Source organism: Ursus americanus, chromosome 31 (assembly GCF_024610735.1).
Source record: "Ursus americanus isolate L20-20 chromosome 31, mUrsAme1.1.p, whole genome shotgun sequence".
Lineage (NCBI taxonomy): Eukaryota > Metazoa > Chordata > Mammalia > Carnivora > Ursidae > Ursus > Ursus americanus.
This window is the reverse complement of record NC_142157.1, coordinates 9,212,790-9,235,660: the sequence shown is the minus strand read 5'-3', so window position 1 is coordinate 9,235,660 and position 22,871 is coordinate 9,212,790. Positions and strand designations below refer to the sequence as shown.

At 45.0% G+C, this 22,871-nt stretch overlaps 1 protein-coding gene across 5 annotated transcripts in view; it reads left to right on the top strand.

The window, feature by feature from the left end:
• Nucleotides 1–22,871, top strand: part of SVIL (supervillin) — a 233,436-nt gene that overhangs the window by 83,697 nt on the left and 126,868 nt on the right. Inside the window, exon 1 of one of the 5 annotated variants that reach the window (XM_045812827.2) lies at nt 8,030–8,181. The exons of the other annotated variants lie outside the window; for them this stretch is intronic. Coding sequence (XP_045668783.2) covers nt 8,166–8,181 — 16 coding nt within the window. The 5' untranslated portion in view covers nt 8,030–8,165. Of the gene's footprint in view, nt 1–8,029; nt 8,182–22,871 lie in introns of those variants that run through there. 5 annotated transcript variants of the gene reach the window in all.

Here is a 22,871-nt window from a genome sequence, read left to right as displayed (position 1 = left end):
TGAAAGAGGAATTTATTTTGCCTCGCACCTTGCTTATTCTCTTCTGAAAGTTGATCCTTTAACCCCAGGTGAGTTCATAACCTATTTCAAATTGGCTTTCATATAAATACAGTCAAAGAAAGAGCTTTAATATCTGCCTTGGGATAGTTGGTTCACCCATGTCGCGGTGCTGGATTCATTTCAGCACACATGTACTGAATGCTTCACTTCAATGTTACACGGCTGTGTGCAGGTCTCTGTGTTGGGTGCCGCGGGGTGAAGGCGATAACGCTCATTCCCATCCTCAGTGAAGTCATTTCCTAGAGAGGTTCAGACAGGGGCTTAGCGAAGCTCTTCTACAAGGAGGCTGGAAGGGGGGACGCCTGGGTGGCTCAATTAGTTAAGTGTCTGCCTTCAGCTCAGGTCATGCTCCTAGAGTCCTGGGATCAGATCCTGCATCGAGCTCCTTGCTCCGCAGGGAGCCTGCTTCTCCTTCTGCTTGTGCACTCACTCTCCCTCTCTCTCGCTGACAAATAAATAAAAATTTAGAAATCTTTAAAAAAACAAAACAAGTAGTCTGGAAGGGACGAATGCCAATAACCAGGCATCCATGCTCACTGCCAACCACTTTACCTATGTTATCTCATTTAATTTGTACAGTGGCTCCCTAAAAAATATTACTATCATCATCCTTATTCTACAGAGGAAAAAACTGAGGTTTCAAGAAGCTTGCCCAAGGGCACGTACCCTGGGGTCAGGGTAGAGCTGGATTTGAACAGGTCTGTTGGATTTTGATGCCCAGCTTCATAACCCCTGCTTTCAACCAGTTCTTCTCAGGCTGTGAGAAGCATCACTTGAGGTCTTGTTCATGTACCCATTCTGATTCAGAAGGTCCGGGGTAGGGCCACAAAGAAGACCCAGGTGATCCCCATGCCTCTGGCCGGCACCGACTTTGAGTAGCACTATCTGAACGTACAATGCTTCCTTGGGAAGCCAGACAAGGAAGCAGTCAGGTCAGAGGGAGATCTGAGGGCTTCCCACAGGAGAGGTGGTCTTCCAGGCTAATCTGCTCCTCCGTGTTTTTCATGCCAGCCCTTCCCACTGTTTGCTGATCCAGTTGCCCCCCCCCCCCCCGCCCATTTCTCTTCTAATGTCTGCCTTTCTCCTGGCTCCTCCTCCTCACATTGAAACCGTACTCAAGTTTCCTCCATCCTAAATAAAGCTCCCCTTGACCTCCAGCCCTGAGCTGTGTCTTTCCCTGCGCGTTCACTTCTCAGCACCCAGGGCTCCGTGCAGCTCGAGCCCTCCCAGCCCCACGTGATCTCCGGATTGTGTTACCTCTGAGCACCTCTTCATGGGGATCCTGCCTCAGGTCTACACTGACGGCTGTAGTCTCCAGCTAACACCTGTATTTTCTAAATCCTGCTCTGTCTCCTCACTGCTCCGGCTTACCTTCTTAGGGTGGGGGTAAAAATTCTTGTGCTGCTCTCTCTACGGTGAATTATATGATCCGTCCATTCCAGATGGAACGTATTCATTTGGGTTTTATGGTGTATTTTCTCTTTTTAATTAGGAGATACTCACTTCCCATCAGCTATGTTAGAATCTCTATCCTAGATATATAGCATTGATAGAATTATGCGTAAAGAAAGAACAGTTCATTTCTGAGTGAAGACTCGGAGGGCTTTTAGAAGTAATGCACCTAATAATCTGTGAGCTGTTTTGGTTAATCGGAGGCCTCACGTTTCTGGATTTTCAATTATGTCCTGAGTACGGAAAGTTGGCAAATAACTTAGGCTCAGACACAGAGCGTCACTGGACAGAAAAATCATATTGGTACTTTCAGATTTTTTGAGATAGCGACGATTTTAAATATTTTAAGCCCTAGGCTTTTCATACATTCTAAAAACACTACCTAGTTTTACCCCATTTCACCAAAAATTTAAAATATACACATGCACTTGCAACGAAAGAAGCCAGTCCAGCCAAACCTGAAACAGGAAAGCAGCTGAATTTCAGTACCTTAAAATATGTTGAATTAAGAAGTAGGCAATGGAAGGTAAAGTAACCTTTGAAAATTTTAGTATTGTTTCATGTAGCTTTTCTTAGGAAAATATTTTTAATTTAAGCTGCAATTTCAGAGTCAGGATGGTCGCAAGGTTAGCAACATTTGTTTATTTTGCAATTACTTCATGCCTGTAACAGTTGCTATTATGAAACCCAAGGACCAATGACATTTTAACATCTATGCTTTGTTTGCAAGTATCTCTTCTGGTACCTTCCACAGCTAATGGCTCTATAGGGTGGAGCCAGGTTAGAAAAATGAACTCGGCCATGCTGTTCAGAGGTAGATGGCTCTCCAAGTCATGCTCGTGGCCTTAATTTCCACCAGATGTTCGTTGTAGCCGGACGCACATAATCATTTGGCTTTATTTCATGCATTTTTTTTAAAGATTTTATTTATTTATTCAACAGAGATAGAGACAGCCAGCGAGAGAGGGAACATAAGCAGGGGGAGTGGGAGAGGAAGAAGCAGGCTCATAGCAGAAGAGCCTGATGTGGGGCTTGATCCCAGATCGCCGGGATCACGCCCTGAGCCGAAGGCAGACGCTTAACCACTGTGCCACCCAGGCGCCCCTATTTCATGCATTTTTGATAGAAAGTGTTGAACATTTTAAAATTCTGTGATTCGATAAATACTGTCATGATGCGGTCGTAGAGGATGAGTAAACTTCATGCAATGCCTTCTGCCCCATGTGGGATCCTCCCATTCGAGATGGAATTTATTTAGTTGGATTTTATCAGTTCTTCTCTCTGGAGGCTTCTAGGAGCTTGCAGGCATCTAACAGGCATCTAACTTTGTGCCCCTCCTCCTCAGCCCACCTCCCAAAGCTCCCAAGAACCGTTTCCCTTGCTCTTAGGGAAGGAAGAAAATTTCGTTTGGAAATTGAGGATGTTGGATCCTGACGAATCCTTGGGGCAATGTCAGAGTAAGTGGGAGCACCCCTGGTCTTAATAACCAGCTGTGTGACCTTGTGTTAGTTCTTACCATCTCTGAGCCTCATTCATTAAAATGAACATTGAAATGGAGGATTTCTAAGGTCCCTTCTACCTATTAGGGTTCTATAATTGAAAGACTTCAGAACTTGAAAATATTCTGACCTCTTCTGGAAAGGAGACCCTGCATCTAAATGGTGTGGTTTAAGGCAGCCGAGCAGGACCAAGTTAGAAATGTCTTAAGCAGGAACACATATGTATTTTAAAATGTTCTCTCGCTGTACTGACATGCTTCTGTTGAAATGTGCAGCCTGTTCTCCCTTCTCGGTTGGCTTGGTCACCGTTCGTGTCTTCAGTCCTTTATTTTTGGAAGTTTCTGCCGTCTCCTCAGACTGAACTCTCATTGTTTCTTTTGTGTTCATTCACATACTTAAATTTTCTTTCCTGTAGCCCAATTCATTCTTCTCTTGCGCTTTTGCTTTTTCTCCTGATGTGAACCCCCAGAGTGGTGTTGGCAGACCCCAGGAGGGATGCCTGAGAGTCTGAGACAGAATTTTCCTGTTTAGAACATTAGAGCAGGAGTACGGTGTGCTCGGCTCTTTTTTTTTTTTTTTTTTTTTTGGTCCCTTCACGTTTATTAGCTCACTGCCAAACAGGTCATTCTTTATCCACAGGTATTTTCTGAGCAACTGTGTGCCCAGGACTGGTATTGCTTCTGGGGAAAGAACCGTGATCAAATCCCTGCCCTCATGGTGCTTGAGCTCTAATGGACTCAAGTATGATTCTCTTCTTTTTTAACTTTATATCTCTTTAAAGCACTTGAATGACAGAATTGAAAATAGCTGCCCTGGTTCCTAACCCAAAGGAGTTCTTGTTGGGGTTCGCATCTGTCTACAGTTTGCGTTTTATTTTTCTGAAACTCTCTTCCCCTATAATTTATACTGATAAAGATCATAAGCTTTTTTTTGAAAAATAAAATCTGTTTGATTTAGTCAAGTACAGGTCAGATACCCATCTCCCTCAATTTTTCTTTTAAAGATTTTATTTTTAAGTCATCTCTACACCCAGCGTGGGGCTCGAACCCACAACCCTGAGATCAAGAGTCGCACGCTCCACCGATGAGCCCGCCAGGACCTCTCCCTCAATTTTTTAATTCATGTTCTCTTCACTGTCACAAAGTGCTATCTATAAACTGTTGATTCATTGCCGAGGTGAAGGTTGACATTAATATAGTTCCGCCGAGATACTCCAGAAATAAATCATTGAATCAACTTGACTTCTTTCTTACTTTCAGACTTCATCTGATCTGAAAATATTTTTAAACTTAGCAAAAATTTAAAAATAAATGTAGTTCTACCTGAGGATTTTGAAGTGAGTGAGAAGACCTGAGTACGTCAGTTAAACTATCGCGTATCAGTAGAAGTGCGAGAGAAGCTGTCTTATGACAGAAACCTTGGAATCCATCATCTATCGTTCTGTGTATGTTTTCTTTTTAAGATGATTTGTCCGGTCACCTTTATTGTCGGGGAAGCTGGTTTTATACTAAATAGTACATTAGCTGCTCTCCTGCCTGCAGTGCCTGCTAGTTTTTTACATTTAATTTTGTTGTTAAATTTTTACATTTAATTCTGCACAAGTTGTAAAGGGCATTCTTGGTTCAGGGGGCTATAAACATTTCAACCTTCGTCCTTCACATAGTCATTATTTCATTAAAAGTAAATTACAGTTTATTCAGTAGCTCCGGATAGAAATGCTAATTACCTGGTGAATGGATGCGCTAAGTTTTGAGGAGAACAAATTACCTTGGTATTTTAATAGGGTTTTCTGAGCTAATTTTTATTCACAGCATCTCTCTGGCTAATGTGAGGACTGATGATGATTTCTATAATTAAGGAGCTCAAGTTAAAAAAAAAAAAAAAAAGACTAACGGGTAGATAACTTAGGGCAGCGTGAAGCCAAAATTGTTATTGCAGGGAAGTTGTGTCTAGGCGCCCGCTGTGAAAGGTGCTCTTGTTGAGTGTTTTTGCTTTTTTTAAAGATTTTATTTATTTATTGGGGGGGGCATAAGTGGCACGAGTGGGGGGGACAAGCAGACTTCCCTGCTGAGCGAGGAGCCAGACGTGGGGCTCGATCCCAGGGCTCTGAGATCATGACCTGAGTGGAAGTCAGATGCTTAACCGACTGAGCCACCCAGGTGTGCTGAGTATAGGTTTTAAACAGGTCCATGAACAGGCTTTGGAAGGCTACAATATCTCCCAAAAACTGTATGAAAAACGTTCCTTTTTTTGAAAGCTCATTTAATGGAGTGAAGAGCCATTGTTTTCCATTTTTTACTAAAGGGGCTGTGGCTCCCATGAGAAACCACAGTCGCGATCTAATTATTTGTATAGAAGCGAAGATCTAGGGAGTGCCTGGAGGTCTCAGCGACCCCATGTGGGGGCACACCCCTTGAGTGTAGGATGTTTCGGCATCCACCTGCTGAGACCGGATCAGGGCAGCCGGCGGGTCTGGGTCATCGCTGCCCAGTAGAACTTCCCACGTGGATGGACGTGCTGTCAGGTTGGTGCTGTTCTGTGAGGCAGCCACCGCTATAGGTGGCTGTTAGCATGTGAAAACATGGCAAGCGCAACTGACGAATGGAACTTTTCAGTTGCTTCTGATTAGTTTAAACTGCATCAGTCGTCTGTGGTGGACGGCGCAGGTGCTGAGGAGGTAGGTCTGCGCTTTGTGCACCTGCTGATGGGAGCGGGGAGCTGCGGTGTCTCAGCTGTTGACACAGCCACGTGGGGAGCTGATGCTCAGGTTGCAGAGGGAAAAGGGCAACTCCTGTGCTTTTCAAAAGAAATCGAAAACTTACCAAATCCGAGGAAACTGCCCTGTGAATTCCCCAGTCCTCTCAGCAATCCACAAATACCCCCAGTGCAAGCGTGTGCACACGCAGCACACCGTTCTGTAGGTTCTTTGTGGCCCTGAACGCCGTGAATGTTCATTTCTACATTTTAATTGTGTATCCAAAAATCTGGGCTTTATAGCCTCACCATCGCTGGTCACATGAGTTGGAGCCTTCAGTCTGAGATCGTGGGCAGCGCCTGCTTGACGGTCCCGGGTCAGCGTGGATGAAGTGCTGTGAATCCCGCAGAGTGGTTTGGGATGGTGGGGGGCTGGGCTGTAGCCTGATAGGCTGCCAGCACGGCGTCCTTTAGCTGCTTTATTGTTTGTTTGTTTGTTTTTTAATTATGATATGTTAGTGACCACACAGTACCTCATTAGTTTTTGATGCAGTGTTCCATGAGTCATTGTTTGCGTATAACACCCAGTGCTCCATGCCTTACGTGCCCTCCTGAATACCCATCACCGGGCTAACCCATCCCCTCTCCCCCTCCCCTCTGAAGCCCTCAGTTTGTTTCCATAGTCTCTCCTGGTTCATTGTTTTTTCCCCCATTTTGTGTCTTGATGTAAAGTGATGCGGTTTTGTGAGCTATTAGCTTACCTGATTTTTTGCTTGTTTTTGCGTTTAGTTATTTTATACTTAGGGGTGCAAATGGAAGCTTTCGTTTGGGAGCCAGGGTCGTGGTATGTGTGACGAGGAGATTGTCTCTGTGACGGTGGCTCATGTGACAGCCTCTACTTCACAAGCATACAGAGCTCTCATTCCTTCATCCTGGTTAGTTTTGAGTTCTTACGGGGGTGACTAAGGATACTGCACATTGCCCCCAAGTGTCCATGGCTGGTGAGCCTCGGCGAGTGGAGAACACCGTGTGGTGTGATGGGAGCACAGAGGGAGCCCTGCCAACCTGCACGAGTCACTTCACCTCCTGTCTAAACGATGAGGTGTCGACCCACACTGTCTCTGGCCGCTTGTGCTTTCTAGTCTCTGGGGCTTGCGTGTGTGTGTGTGTGTGTGTGTGTGTGTGTGTGTGTGTGTGTGGCTTTTCCTCAGAATCTTTATTATTAAAATGAGTCTATAAGCAGAGGAGAACAGGAAGTCTTGGGCACTGAAGGAAACGTAGGGCCATAGGATGTGTTAGGGTTGAGAAGGGGTCAGCTGACATCCGGGATTCGGGCTCTCACCCCTTCTGTGAGCCCACGGGCCCGGTGGTTGGGGGGTGGGGGTCCTTTGGAGGCCCAGTGAATTGCTCCTGAAACAGGCTTCCTTCTGCACCCCGGGCTCAGACTGCAGTGGCACCACCCCCCCGCCGCCGTTCCCGGGTGCCATGGACCTTCACCCTCTGCTTTTGCACCCCCATTCCCGAGGGTGGAATGCCACTCCTCACCGACCTCTGAGCCTTCCAGCCTCCAGAGCTTACTGCCTCCCCCTGGGCTCCTCGGGGCCCCTTTCAGCTCCCGCAGCGACTGGCTGGGCTGCGTAAGCTTAGAGAAAACTTGTGTCCTCATGCATAGAATGACACAAGCAGGTCAGATTATTGTCCACTCCACTGCTCTCGTCTAAAATCTTAATAGCCTAGAGAGATGTTTCACTCTACACGTGCAACAAGACTCACCGAAAACTTACTTTCTATCTGGAAAGAATGTAGTGATCCATTATTTTTTTTTTTAAGATTTTATTTATTTATTTGACAGAGAGACAGCCGGCGAGAGAGGGAACACAAGCAGGGGGAGTGGGAGAGGAAGAAGCAGGCTCCCAGCAGAGGAGCCCGATGCGGGGCTCGATCCCAGAACGCCGGGATCAGACGCTGAAGGACTAAGCCACCCAGGCACCCCCTGTAGTGATCCATTATTGAATACCCAGAATGAAGAGGCAGGGACAGTTCCCCTTTGCCCCGAGTAACCCTTGCCTCCAGTGTGCGTGAATACATGTGGTTAATTAGATTAGGTGACCATATATCAAAAACAATTCAGCTCAGCTGTTGAGCTGAATAGACGTTTTTAAAATAACCGGCAGAGTTGACGCTCCTCATTACCACTTGGCCTTTTTTGGTTTGTCAGAGGGGTGGGGGCGTATTTAGGGGTAATATAAGCCGAGCCAGCCGCCTCCGCTTCCTCCTCTGTCCTGCTCCCCCTTTCTCCCCTTTCCTCTTCCTTTCTTTTCCTTTCTTTTCTTCCCCTCCTCTTCTTTCTCTCCCTCTTCTCTTCCTTTCCTCTTTTCCTCTTTCTACTTTCTATTTTTCTTCTATTTTCTTTTCTCTTGCTGTTTCTCTTATCTTCAGCTAAGTCAAGACATAAGCAACATGGCCATGGATACCTGTAAGTTTTGCTGGCTTTAAAGTGTGCAATTTTTAAAATTGTGTGTGTGTGACATATTTATAGAGACACAAAGTCTCCCTTTACACAGTTCTGATACCTTTTGTCGTGTGATTGATACTATAAATGATCTTTTAAAAAATTATGTATTCTGCAACGTGGAATCTGATTTTTAGGCATCCTTCTATTTTGTGGAAGGAGACTGTTTCTTGTTAAAGCAAATTGGTTATCTTTCCTTCACGTTGTCTATGCTCGTGTGTATCTTACACATCGACACGTGGATGTGTACGAGTGACAACCAAAAAAATATCTACTTACATTTTTTTCCGACTACATTTTTCAATACGTAGTTTGCCACTAGTAATAAGGAGAAAGTGAACCCTGGAAATTGTAGTTTAATTTTAGCAGAGCCAAAATGAAAATCAGGTCTCCTCCGCGTCTGCTTTGGTGTTCGTTAACTCAGATGTAAACTTAGAGATGTGGTAATTATTTGGCAGGTCTGACTTTCTAAGGGAAACCATATCATAGTGTATGTGTGTTTGTGCTGGCCTTAAAAATAGATCTTGTCCCGCGAGGAGATAAGCCCACTCGCCTGCACTCACGGCGAGCTCGGCCTACGGATTAGCCGGTGGACTTTGTCAGCGGTGGCTGGGACTTCTCGACTCTTCCCAGGAGCATTAAATACCCTGGCTTCGTCTGCGTTCGCAGTTCATCTTTGGTCAAAGCTCTGGTGTTTTAAAAAGCTAACTGCTGACGAGTAAACACTCTTGACCCTGATTGTAAACATTTGTCATACGTCTGGTTAGTTTTCGTTTTCACTGACCAAAATCATTTTGGCAGTAGAGCCCTTGAAGTCTGACAGCCCGACAAATTATACAGAATCCCTTGTTTTTCTCACACAGGCTTTGACTGTGACTCACCGTCCACGTGAAAATGTTTCTTCTCTGCTACGGCAAATCTCCTGAAATATATATTCTTGAGCAGATGAAGTGTAGGCAAGAACTTAAACACTGGATGACCGCAAGAAGCATGCTTTTGGGCTTCATGTCTTCTTGGGTCCCCTGAGGGATTCCGAGAGGATCGTTCCTCTTCGAGGTTCTATTTAGATCCTGGAGGCCGTGGCCCTTCTGTTTCCTTCCGTCGTGGGGTTCGGTGGTCGTCCCTGTGGGCTGCTTCGGTGATGGCTAAGCCACCTGTGTCTGGGGCGGCCCTGTGCTCATGGAGGCTTGCGGCGCTGGGGGGCCGCACCTGTGCTCTGCACCTGTGCTCTGCACCCCATGTCGCTGGCAAACGGGGCAGTAGAGGGATCGAGGTGGAGACCCATGGGCTGTGAAAACCCCCGGCGGTTCTCCCGCGTCTGCCGGGCCCGCTGCCTCTGGACAGCCCCCCCGAGGAGAACGAAGGCCTTGGGGTTCTGTCAGTGGTTGAGAGGCTCCTGACTGTGCCAGGCCCTGGGGGTCTGTGTGAGAAGCCGAGCCCGGGAAGGCTTGGGTCTGACCAGGCTTTGACTTCTGCTTTGTGCAGCCACTAATCCAGAAACATTCTGTCCAAGGCCCCAGAGGCCATGTCTCTTCTCTACAGCAGGGCCTTGTTTTGTTTTGTTGAGGCGCTGCAAACAGCCTGTTGTCCTCAGAAAAAACAACAACCACCGTGTTTTCTTTTCCACAGCATCGGGGAGATGAAGTAAAACTTGAACTTGACAAACTCTACCATAAATCTTCCCCTCCCTAAGACTCATGTGTTGAGGTCGTGGTTCTTAAAATGAACCGTGTACAGCTGTTGGGGTTTTGGCTCATTCTAGAGCTTTGTGTAAAATTAGATTTATTTAACATTCTCGCACCCTGAAGGGGACTGGAATCACCAGCCGCCATGAGGACGCGCTTCTCCCTTCCGCTTGCCTGAGACGCTCCGAAGCGGTCTTACCCACTGTACCGCGTCCACAGTCACGGGGTCACACGATCAGCGGTTCCTAGGACACTTCCTTATGGCCCATGACGTTGGCCGTGTTCTGGGACTTGAAAACCTCAACCTCTCCGCCAGACTGTGGAATATTCAAGGAGGCGTCTGTCTCCTAACTCTTACCCCCTTGTTCAAGGAGAGCCACACACAAACGAGCTTGAGAAAAGTCGGATCCTTCTTTGAGATGTGGAGCCACGGTAGAAGTAGACTGTGTACCTCGGAGGGTACACAGAAGCCTGGCGTGATCAGCTGGGAGGATCCTTCCGAGGACCCTCTCCATACGTGGTTTCCTTTCATATGCTTTCTGGAGTTTTTTAGTTGAGTGAACAGAATTTCTTCATGTGACATTGCTGGTTTTCTAGTTGACTTAGATTTAAATAGCCAGATAATAGCATGAAGAACACACACACACACACACACACACACACACACGGCCCTGCCTGCAGAAAACTTGGGCATACCAGAGAACATTCTAGAACTACCCAGCGCTGGCCTCTGTGTGGACCTGAGCCCAGGAAGAACATCTTGGCTGGAAGGTACTCTGACTACATTCTCTACTCTGTCATGTCAGGATTGGGCAAAAGTATTAATGTATTATTAGAAATTGAAAATGAAACCTGTTGTTGCGAAGACAAACACACGACAGGCCATACACTTTACCTAGAAAATATGGATGCAGTATAGTAAGTCCCGGTGTCAAATTAACAAGTTTTCTGTGTGAGGTTTTATTCATCTGGGTTCTGTCTTCCGTGTCATTTTATTGGGGAGTTTGTTTGATTTGGGAACAGCTTGCACGTCTGTATCCTCATTACCTGAGCTCTAGTGTTACGGAACAGGTTTCCATGTTTTTATCCTAAAACTAGACGTATAATTTCCTTAAATAGTAATGGTTTCATAAGCCACCCAGTTATATGATAAGAATGTAAACACTAAACTTGGTCTTCTTTAAAGCGTATTATCTAGGGGGAGTATTACGTGAGTTCTTGCAAATTGTGTAGGAAAAGCATCAACTTCAGTTCAGAGTTGTGGAAATGAAGGTGAGGAAGTCAGGGTGTTTCTGAAGTATGGTGAACTCTTAATTATTCTAAAAATTGGATATTTCAAAGTGGCAGATATTTTTAAGCATATCTAAACAGGATTTATTTTTTTTAATATTCATTATTTTTACACATTTTTTTTCTTATCTCCCTTACTCGTTTCTTCTTCCTTTTTTAAAAGATTTTATTTATTTATTTGACAGAGCGAGAGGGAGCACAAGCAGGGGGAGCGGCAGGCAGAGGGAGAGGGAGAGGCAGGCTCCCCGCTGAGCAGGGAGCCGCGTGTGGGGCTCGATCCTAGGACCCTGGGATCATGACCTGAGCCGAAGCAAACGCTTAACCGACTGAGCCACCCAGACATCCCTAAACAGGATTTAGAAAATATTTTTGTACTGATATTTATGTTAGTACGTCTGATATTTAGGACTTCTAACCGTCACTGCCCCAGTAATTGGTACATAGCAAGTGTTCAGTAGTTGTGCAGTGAAGAAATTAATGAATGGAACTAACACACAAACACATGCACACGCGAAAACATGCATGTGCATCCAGGCGTGCGCGCGCGCGCACACACACACACACACACACACACACACAGAGGAATCAGCCAAAAGCATCAAGAGCTGAAAGCCTGTTTGATGTTCTCATCTGCCAGGCTCCTTAGTGAAAATTTGCTTTGTAACACTTCTGATTCATTCAAGCCTTCTCCGGAAGGAAAGTAATTAAATGTTTTGTTTTAAGCAGTTCCATTTTTATACTGCAGGTGACAAGTGAGGAGCAACCAGTTTTTAGCTTTTAACGAAATGAGTAATTAAACACAGAAGGTACTGCCCATAGAATTGAAATAAAATCTGTCATTAATCCAGTTCTGTGTTGAATTGGCTTTGTGTATCGATGGGGAAACTATGCTAAAGAATACAGTGGTGATTTTTTTTTTTAAATAACTGAGAGAATTAGGATGTTTCTAAAAGGTTTAAAAAACAAGGTAGCAAATGTCTAGAAAATTGTTTTAATTAAATCTAAAGCAAATGAGAGAAGATCATTATGATAGCAATTTTTAACTGCTATTATTAAAATGATCCTGTTTCTTAAAAGAGATGTTGTCTTTTGCCTTAAAAGATTTGCTAATGTGTTTCACTTGTTTGAAAGCTCAAACCTGGTGTCTGACTGCTGCTTTCTCGGGGGCCCCTGGAGCTGGACTCAGTGGGTTCAAATTCTAACACTGTTAGTTACTACGCGTATTAGCACGGGTAGGGACGTCAACGTCTGTCTCATTTCTTTATCTGGGCATGATAATGGTACTCTAAGGGCACATAGAGTTGTTTTGAAGCTTATTAAATGAGCCGATATATGTAAAACATAAAACATCAAAAGCAGCATTTGCTGGGGGCAGTGTTGATTCAGAGTTTATTATTATTAACCCTCATTGGGGCTAAGATGATTTATAGATTTCAATTTTAGCCTTAAGCTGTAAGGATTTTTTTTTTTTTTTACTAAAATTTAATTACAATTGCTTTTTGTAACTTTGATGTTAAAAGTAGATGATTTGAGCCAGGGATTTCTTTGAAATCTAGGGAAATGATTTCATATCATTTAATTTAAAAACTTTTTAAATATGATCTCAGTAATGATAGTGGCTACTTCTGATGCCTGAGCAATCATCCCAAAGCCAATTTCCTGAGGATGCGGAGCTCAGGACATCAGATTTAACCAGCATTCTTCTATAGCTGGTTCACACGGAGAAAGCCCTTGTCATAAATACATAAATACATATCCCACAAGGGGAGAGGAAAACTTTCCTCCTTTTGTGGAGTCAGGTAGGTTTTTGAAACTTGTATGTAAGAGGATAATGTGGACTTCGAGTACCCTTAGGTGGGCTTTTAAAAAAAAGTACATAAAAGAAGAGAATATTCTTCTGGTTCAAATGTCAAATTGTAGGTGAATATCTGCATACTTATTCGTCTAGAGGAAATTCTGGATTAAATAAGATATTCAACTAGAGTCCTATCATCATCAGTTTGAAACAGATCATAATTCATCAAGGTGATTGTTTTTGAAGATTGAATGGTTATTAGAATTGCTTGATAAAGCTCTTGAAAAATACAATTTTGGGCCCCATCCCAGCCTGTGCGCTCGGACTTAGAAGGTAGGGACTGTAATCCTCCCCCAGGTGATTCTGGTGCACAGCGTGGTGGGTGTCCCTGGCATGGGCTTCCTGTCCCTCCCTCTGTAACATCTTGGGCCAGTGCCTACCCATCCATCTGGCATGTGAATGGACCCACCTGCAGGGGGGCTTTGTGGGCATTGTTCTAATCAGCTGTACAGTCAGGACATATGTGACTAGGAAAAGCGTACTTAGGAGGATCTAAGGATATTTTGAAAATTGGATTTTCCTTTGCTACGTTTTTGTGCTTTTTAAACTCGGTAACATCTCTTAGAAAAATCATATTTAAGAACAAGAGAACTCATGACATTGTCTTATTTTTACCAGATCAAAGCTGTTTCTTTTTTTTTTTTTAAAGATTTTATTTATTTATTTGAGAGAGAGAGAGCCAGAGAGAGAGCATGAACAGAGGGGAGGGGCAGAGGCAGAAGCAGACTCCCCACAGAACAGGGAGCCTGGTACAGGGCTCAATCCCAGGACCCTGGGATCATGACCTGAGCCGAAGGCAGATGCTTAACCGACCGAGCCACCCAGGCATCCCAGAGCTATTTCTTTGACATATAAATTATTTGTTCAACTGCTGTATTCATGGGCAGAGCACTTAGGGGAAGACAGCACTGCTCCCAAACCCTGAGTTCTCACAGTGAGGAATCAAGTATCAGTTTGTAAATGATTCAACTATAATTCAGCCCAGCCCACAGTGGGGTTCACTTCCAATCCCATCACTGCCATCATGTGTGGATATAAAGAATGCTTAGTCATTCTATGACCTGATGTCATTTCCAACACACAAGAAGCTAGAAGACGGGTAAAGGACAGCAGAACACTCTAAGAAGTTTTCCCTGAGAATAACTAGAATGAGGGGATTAAATTTCCATTGGCCATTAGGAACCTGTGGTCAGTTGTAACTGCCCGGGTTTCTCCAGATTCCCAGGACTTTGCTTGGATGACCTCAGCAGCCGGCTGGCACACCCAAATCCAAACACATTCTCTTCTTACTGGTAATGGGAATAGGGCTGAGAATCGATATTTTCTGAGATAGCTGGGGAGGTGAGTCCCACCAGCATCTGGGCCATCCGCTTGGGCAGAGAGAAATTTTTATAAAAAATGAGGCAACATTTTGCTAACAGGTTTCACACCATTCCACAGCTCACCCCTCGCACTCTGGCATTCGGTATCTCCTGCAGCTTAATGTCTGGAATAACAGATTCTCCCCCTTGTTGCTGGCATGGCCCCTTTTTCTTATAATATTTATATATAACCCTGAACATCGAGGCTATCCCAAGTGTTGGGGTCCCAAGGAACCAGCTGGCTCTAGTCACCTTGAAGGATTCACTCTGAGCTCTGCCTGGTTGAGACCAGACGTTCTCCAAGCCGTTGCTTTCCTTCGAGGTCCTTCTGCCCCTCACCTGCAGGCTCCTGCAGAGCTGGGGACCTGTCCGCTTTGTAGCCTCATCTAACAGTAGTCAACCCGACCATCTGGGTGCCTCTTGAATTCAAGAACTTCTCTACCTTCGGCGTTGGTTTGTTCCCCATCCCCCTCCAGAATATCCCCGGATGTTGTAAAATGTCAAGTAATTTTTATCTTAAACGAGGGGTGGCATTTGAACCATCATATGTCATAGGGACACGCCTGCCAGAGCTAAAAAGAGACACTTATCACATCCTGTCCTGGCTCAGGAGCAGCTGGGGATGAGTAACCACTTGCACTTACCCGCGGTTCTCCCTGTCGCCGTCCCTGTGTGAGACGACCCAGAGCTGTGCCCGCACCGTGGTCGGCCCTTTACATCTGAAACAGCTACAGCTTTTAAAAAGAGGGGCTTCTTTTTTTTTTTATAATAATATTTTTTATTATATTATGTTAGTCACCATACAGTACATCCCTGGTTTTTGATGTAAAGTTCCATGATTCATTAGTTGCGTATAACACCCAGTGCACCATGCTTCTGAGTGCTTCGAGACATTAAAAATTTGAAGGAGCAATGTCCTCAAGGTAGCGAACAAGCTCTCTTGCCCCCAAACAAAAGTAAACGAGGAATTACACGAAGAGGGATTTAGGTGAGGCCTGAGGAAACCTGAATTGTAGAGGCTGCCAGCAGTGTGGACGCAGAAGTGAGGGAGTAAGGGCAGCCGTCCTCGCGGGCGTGTTGTGAGTGTTGTAGGAGCGTTACTATCCTCCATGAAGGCAAAAAGAAAGCAAGAGGGCACATACTGAAAGAGCAGAGTAGATCCGATGTGCTTGATGGAAATAAAACAGTTGATCCCTCTGTGCGCAAATGCAACTTGGAAATCGGTCCAAGCAAGCAGTGCGTTGGGGACTGCAGAGCCCCAGGCAGCCCAGAGGCTCGAACATTCACAGTTGGGTGGCGTGTGTCATAAAGTATCGGAGTTGAGGAGGAAGAGGGAGTCCGGGGAAACTTCACAGGTGTAAAAGATGGATGGGGTATGGAGAAGTGGAAGGAGGGTGGTTGGTGGGCAGGAGGGAAGGGCAGACAGAGGTAGAATGAGTGGACATTGTTCAGGCAAGGAGAGCCTTGAATGACAAGATGAGTGGTGTGTGTTCCTTGGCCACCGGAAACCATGGGAGTTTGGGCCGCGTGAAGGATGGCACGGAGCAGGAGACACTGAGGTAGTTAGGAGGCTGGGATTGTATGCATCTCAAAGCCCACTGACTACAGTGTGAAGAGAAGGGAAGGGGCCAGAGTGGCGTGGGCAGAATCACCCGTGGGGTGGATTGGATGGAGACATGTGTCAGCATGGAGGAGACACAGTGGGAGCTGCAGGAAGGAAATGAGAAGGGGGGGAGGCTCACTCCAACTTCACAGCGCTGAGCTTGCTTTGTCCTCACTGGTTCGTCCTCCTGAAGGTCAGGCAGGGTCAGCAGGAAAGCGGGCACAGCACGGTGTCCCCAGCGAGAGAGGGCTTTGCTGCAGAGGTGATGCCAGTCCTCAGCTCGGCGATCTCCAGGTCTCTCTCCCAGTAGAGAACCAGTCCTGCTTGGCTGCGAGGCTGCGGGTAGCCTGCGATCAGCGAGGGCCTTTTATGACCTTCCTTAGAAATCCAAACCTGTCTTGCAGTTAATCACAAATTATTCGTTGCGTAAAAGCTTGACAAAAGGTCAGGAGTCCCACAGCTCCCATAATGTGCTTTGTGGTATCTTCCGCTCATTCGAGAGCCCCAGCTCCTTGAGCCTGGTGCATGAATGGGACAGGAAGGATGACAGGATGGCTGTGGCCTGATTCGGCTGGCTCCCAGCTCTGCGTCCGGAATGTGGCCTGGGGAAGGGTGCAGGAGAACCCGGGTCTCTGAGCGTCTCTTGAGGCAGAGAGCAAGAACGTGACACCGTGAAAAGCTGACCCTCTAAACAGCCTGCTCAGAGATTAAGGGAAAGAAAAACCACGTTTACTAAAGCAATAAATGGATAAAATACCGAGGAATAACTTAACATGAAATATGGGAAATCTATGTGTAGAAACCTGTTAAACATTCCTAAAGAATTCAAAAAGAATTTGAGAAAAAGTAGAAAGGTGTACCCCATGTTCTAGAATAGGAAAATTCAAGATCATGAATGTATCAATTCTTCCTCAGGCAGCTTAACACATTTCCAATAAAATACCCACTGTTAAAAAAAAATAGATAAGTGGATTCTAAAGTTCAAATGGAGAAATAAGAGCTACCACTTAGTAAGTACATTGTAATGCCTTAGTAATAAAAAGCTGGTCCTGACATGTGAATGAACAGAACAGTGGAAGAGATTAGAAATCTAGAAATAGTCCCAAATATATATGGAAATAAATACAATAAATGGGAAAAAGTGATTTAAAATCAATGGGGAAACTAGACTGCTAAATGTTCAGGCAACTGTATAACCAAGTGGAAAAATAAGTAAGTCGTATCATATGTGAGGATAAATTTTTAGTAGATCAAATATTTAGCTACACGTTTAAAAAAAATTAAACCACAAATACATCCTGATTTGAACAAGCCAACTGCATAAAAACATTATGGAGGCCATTGGAGAAAATTGAATGTCGATCACGTTATTAGATGATATCAAATCGCTTGTTAATTTTGTTATATATGATAATAGCATGATAGCCATGAAAGAGGTCTACAGTGTTTTTAAATGCATTTTGAAGTATGCAGGGGTAAAATGACTTGATATCTTGGGTTTGCTTTAAAATAATGTTGTAGGAGAGAGAAGGAGTAGAAGCAGCAAGTATGGCAAAACCTTGATAATTAAATCTGGTGGGGGGGCATGGGGGAGTTCATTGTTGCATTCTCTCTACTTTGTGTAGGTTGACATTAAAAAAAAAATTGAGTACCAGAATGAAATCGGAAAAATTTCTTCAGAACTATGGATTTGCCAGACTTTTCCTACTGATTTACCATGCAAAAGCCATGAAATAAAACATTGATAAAAACTAACCGTATTTAAAAAAACACCATCACTTTCCCATTGGGGGAAAACACCACCGAAGAGAAAGGAAAAACTAGGGAAGCTACCTGTGACTCGTATCACATGATACGTGGTGAATATATTAATATGTAAACTCCTAGGAATCCTACGGAAACAAAACGAAACTGCAGGGAAATTGGCAAAGCATCTAAACTGACAGCAGACACAAAAAGAGAAAAGACACTTAAATAGGTCTAAAACGTGAAAAAGTACTCTTGCCTTCAGAGTAAGGGAAATAAGAATGTGCTGTGAGCACGAAGCCTCAGAATAGTGAAAATCTAGAAGTCCATTGCGAGCTGGGGAATGAAGAGCCATTGCTGATGGGAATGAAAATGGCACCGTGTCTCTGAGGAGCAATTTGGCAGTGGCAGCCAGAACACCTTCAGAGAGACTTACATTTCCATCGCAGGCTCTACGCCGTAGCTTTGTGTCAAACAGCAGGCTAGAAACTTTGATGCCCATCCACAGGGGACTGGGTGGTTGCTTATGGAATGCTGTGCAGCTGTGACAGGTGAGGACGATGTGGGAACGTGCTGTCTGTGCACCTGTAGGGACCGATCTCCAAAGAACAGCACTCAAGGTACTCCGGATTGGGGTGGAAAAGGGAAGAGAGACATTCGTCTGGGTTTTCTTGCATAAAGAAACTCCAGAAGGACAGACAAGAAATTAATCGCTGGCAACAAGGAAACAAGGGAGAGGGCTGGAATGGTTCCCTGTGAACCTTCTCTTACTTCGTAGGATTCACATGAATCAAGAAATTACAAAAGTAAGCTGGGTCTTCAAAGACTGTGCTGTGGGCTCAGTGCATGAGTCACCTTTGCAGATCAAGTTCTGGCTTTATGGATTACATCTATTAGCAGTATAATTTTATATGAATTGAGTAAAAATCCAAAAATAACAGTTAGGTCATTTGAAAACATATGCCCCAGGTGCCCATTAAATGTGCTTTTCAATATACGTTTTGTTCAGAATGTGGTCTGACCAGCCCTAGGTGGGTACTCGGATTAAGTAAGCAAGTGTTGTGAGGGGGAAGGCTCCCTTTGGCCATTCCGCTGTCATTCCACCACCTTCCTCCCGATCGAGCCAGCTGCTCTATTAAATGTGAATACCAGGTATGTTTCAACACTACAGGTGAAGAAATGAGATGAACTGTCTGACCATAAATTATATGCTGGTTCTCGGGGGAGTTTTTAGTCTGGAGCCAGAGCTGCTTTACTTGTATTTGGGACTTCAAGCATTTGCTTGCTGGTTGTCTTTTTTTTTTTTAAAGATTTTATTTATTTATTTGACAGAGACAGCCAGCGAGAGAGGGAACACAAGCAGGGGGAGTGGGAGAGGAAGAAGCAGGCTCCCAGCGGAAGAGCCTGATGTGGGGCTCGATCCCAGAACGCTGGGATCACGCCCTGAGCCGAAGGCAGACACTTAACGACTGTGCCACCCAGGCGCCCCCTTTTTTTCTTTTTTCTAATTTTTATTTTATTATTATTATTTTTAGAGAAAGCATGCAAGTAGCGGGGGGTGGGGGGCACGTGGGGAAGAGAGAGGGAGAGAATCTTAAGCAAGCTCCACACTCAGCATGGAGCCTGCGTGGGGTTTGTCCCATGACCCTGAGATCTTGACCTGAGCGGAAACCAAGAGTCGGATGCCCAACCGACTGAGCCACCCAGGCGCCCCTCATTTTTTCTTTAAAAAGCTGCACATTTGGACCTGTTGACTTCACACCACGTGCCATAGAACTCTTTCTGTGAAAGACAGAAGTTGCTATGTTTCATCTTTCAGGAAACAAAAGTGTTAACTTCTCTCCTCCCCACTTAGGTTCTTTATAAGGAAGAAAGAAGGATTCTTTGCATTTCCACTGTGTGTATTGGGTAAGAGGATGAGTGAGAAGGACAGGGTTTGTGGGCTCCTTCACCTAGGACTGAGTGCTTTTCACGGCAACAGCTATGACCCGTTCTGCACTTGCATTCATATAACTCCAAAAAAAAAAAAAAAAAAAAAAAAGGTCACATCTGTGGAGGGGAAAGAAAGAACTCCAAGCATCCAGTGGTCAGGTCTTTAGGTCATCATCTTAATGTTAATGTAATGATTTAAAGAGTTTTTTTTTTTTTTTAATTTCTCCCCTCTTTTTAACATTAGATATAGTTGTCTTTCGGACTTGACAGTTTTCAACTTTAAACATTATATTGCAAAGCCACGAAAGCTGCAGTTCACACGTTCACACAATGTACAAGTGTTTGTTTAGAAGGTAGGACCCAACACACACTTATCTTGTATACTGAATGGAGACGTTTGTGTGTCCTTTCTTCCAAAAATCATTCTGGTGGTGAGCCCTTAACCTGTGCCAGCCCCTTCGTGCAAGAGTGTAGTCTTTCTGGCTTGTGGAGCCAGGAAGCTGCCTGCTTGGGGCAGCGAGAGGAAGTGGGGGAACAGGTGAGCCAGTGGCTCTGGAAGTTGGACCAGGGCAGGGGGCACTTCATGAAACATCCCACCACATTCTCCTTGCCTGTGAATTACTGCAAAATAATCAAACCTGCGTTGGCATGGATACATGTTTAGGATGGCTGATAGCTCTATACTTTGTTCAAAGCAAAAAGATCGGAATATAACCTGATAATCCAGGGCCCCACTTTTTTTTTTTTTAAAGATTTTATTTATTTATTTGACAGAGATAGAGACAGCCAGCGAGAGAGGGAACACAAGCAGGGGGAGTGGGAGAGGAAGAAGCAGGCTCATAGCAGAGGAGCCTGATGTGGGGCTCGATCCCATAACGCCGGGATCACGCCCTGAGCCGAAGGCAGGGCCCCACTTTTTGAAAGAACACTACCAAATTTCTACGAAGATACCGAACGCTCACTGATGTGGATGAAGTGGAATGTACGGTGATCCTGGCAGGCAGGAAACTGGTAAAAAGAGACACAATCAGGAGAGTAAAACGATAATGATCCGAGAGCACAGAACGGACAGGTGATGAGTTGGGAAGGGATCTGTGTATACGTGTGCTGGGAAGGGGTGCTGGACAGAAGAACGGATGGAAAGGGAAAGGGGGAGCCAAGTGTGTGTGGTGGAGAGCTTCAGATGATGAGCCAAGGAGTGGTTGGCTACAGAAGCCTGCGTGACGGGGCACCTGGGTGGCTCAGTTGCTTAAGCATCTGCCTTCGGCTCAGGTCATGATCTCGGGGTCCTGGGATCCAGCCCTGCATTGGGCTCCCTGCTCAGCGGGAAGCCTGCTTCTCCCTCTCCCTCTACTGCTCCCCCTGCTTGTGCTCTCTTTATCGCTCTCACTCTCTCAAATAAATAAGATCTTAAAAAAAAAAAAAAAAAAAGCGCCTGCTGGAGCAGAGAGCTTTATTATAGACGGGAGTGTCCTCGATCCTTACAACCACCTAACCTCCATCTTAAGCGGGGCGTCATTGGCCTCAGAGCCACAGAGCTGGGAAACACTAGTGCTGGGGTTTGAACTCCTCTCTTGAAGAGCCCCAGCCACTGACCTCCGAGCAGCTGTTTGCGTTAAGCACAGTCTCTTCCTGTCCTTAGTTGCCTGTGATGGTATCAGAGCTGAAAGCCACAGGTTCAATCCTGAACCGGGCCTGGGGCAAGACCTGCATGATTTAATTGTCAGTTGTACCTCAGACTTAACCCCTCCCGAAATTGGGGCCCGAAGTGGCTTGGTGCTGGGGTGAAGGGGTATAGCCTACCAGCCTAAACACATTTCCTCTTTTAGAGACATACATTAGAATGCAGCGCTCCCTGATAGCAGTGAAGAAGCATCTTTGTCACAGGTGAAAAAGAGCTCGTTTCTATCTTCCTCATCCTTTTGCTCTGGGCTTCCATAAACCTGATGTCTGCACTGGTTTTAGAGTAAAACATGGCATGTGGTATTTTGGAAAACAAAGTGAACAAATAAAACTCTAGGGGGGAAATTTTTAATGTCTTTTCTCTGGGAACTTATTTATGCTGCTCTTGTTAGCTGTTTTCCTTGGATGACAAACTTGTACAATTGCAGTAACATGTTTCTGAGATACAGAGGATGAAAACCACAACAAAATATAAAGCTTTCAAGTTAGCACATGAATCCTGTAGATTAATGACAGAGAGCCATGGAGCCAGGAAAGAGGGTTTTGAACAAAGAACGCTCCAGGGGAGTGCCTGGGTCCTGTGGTTCTATCTGATTTCTCGAAGTGCACTGCTCGCCATCTGAGTGTTGGTTATAATCATAATCATGTCAATGTAACTTGGGTCCGGCAGTCCTTCTGACTACCATCTCTTACAAAAGGGATCCCCTAGCAGGGAGCCCTGGGAGGGCACTCTGCAGAGCGACAGAGGGATTTTGGTGACCATGCCTTTTGTTGCCTCGTCTCCTCCTTTTTCCTGGTTCACTGGGAACTTGTGTGGCTGAATTTTTATCATCATTCCACTCCTTGAGTTTGAGTGGAATCCTTTTTGCCCCCAGTTCTGGGACTGGTCACGTTTGAATCCCATTTTCTCTAATAATGCTTGCTTAAATACCCTGCCTTGCGACAAACTTTACTATGTAAATGGTGCTGGTGTCTAAAAAAGAGATGGTTGAGTTCTTACAGTCTTTTTTTTTTTTTTACTCTTACCTGACTTTTCTTTTTTTTTTTTTTAGTGTTTTTTTATTATATCATGTTAGTCACCATACAGTACATCCCTAGTTTTTGATGTAAAGTTCCATGATTCATTAGTTGCGTATAACACCCAGTGCACCATGCAATACGTGCCCTCCTTACTACCCATCACCAGTCTATCCCATTCCCCCACCCCCTCCCCTCTGAAGCCCTCAGTTTGTTTCTCAGAGTCCATAGTCTCTCATGCTTCCTTCCCCCTTCTGATTACCCCCCTTTCTTTATCCCTTTCTTCCCCTACCGATCATCCTAGTTCTTATGTTCCATAGATGAGAGAAACCATATGATAATTGTCTTTCTCTGCTTGAGTTATTTCACTTAGCATTATCTCCTCCAGTGCCATCCATGTTGCAGCAAATGTTGAGAAATTGTTCTTTTTGATAGCTGAGTAATATTCCATTGTATATGTGGACCACAACTTCTTAATCCAG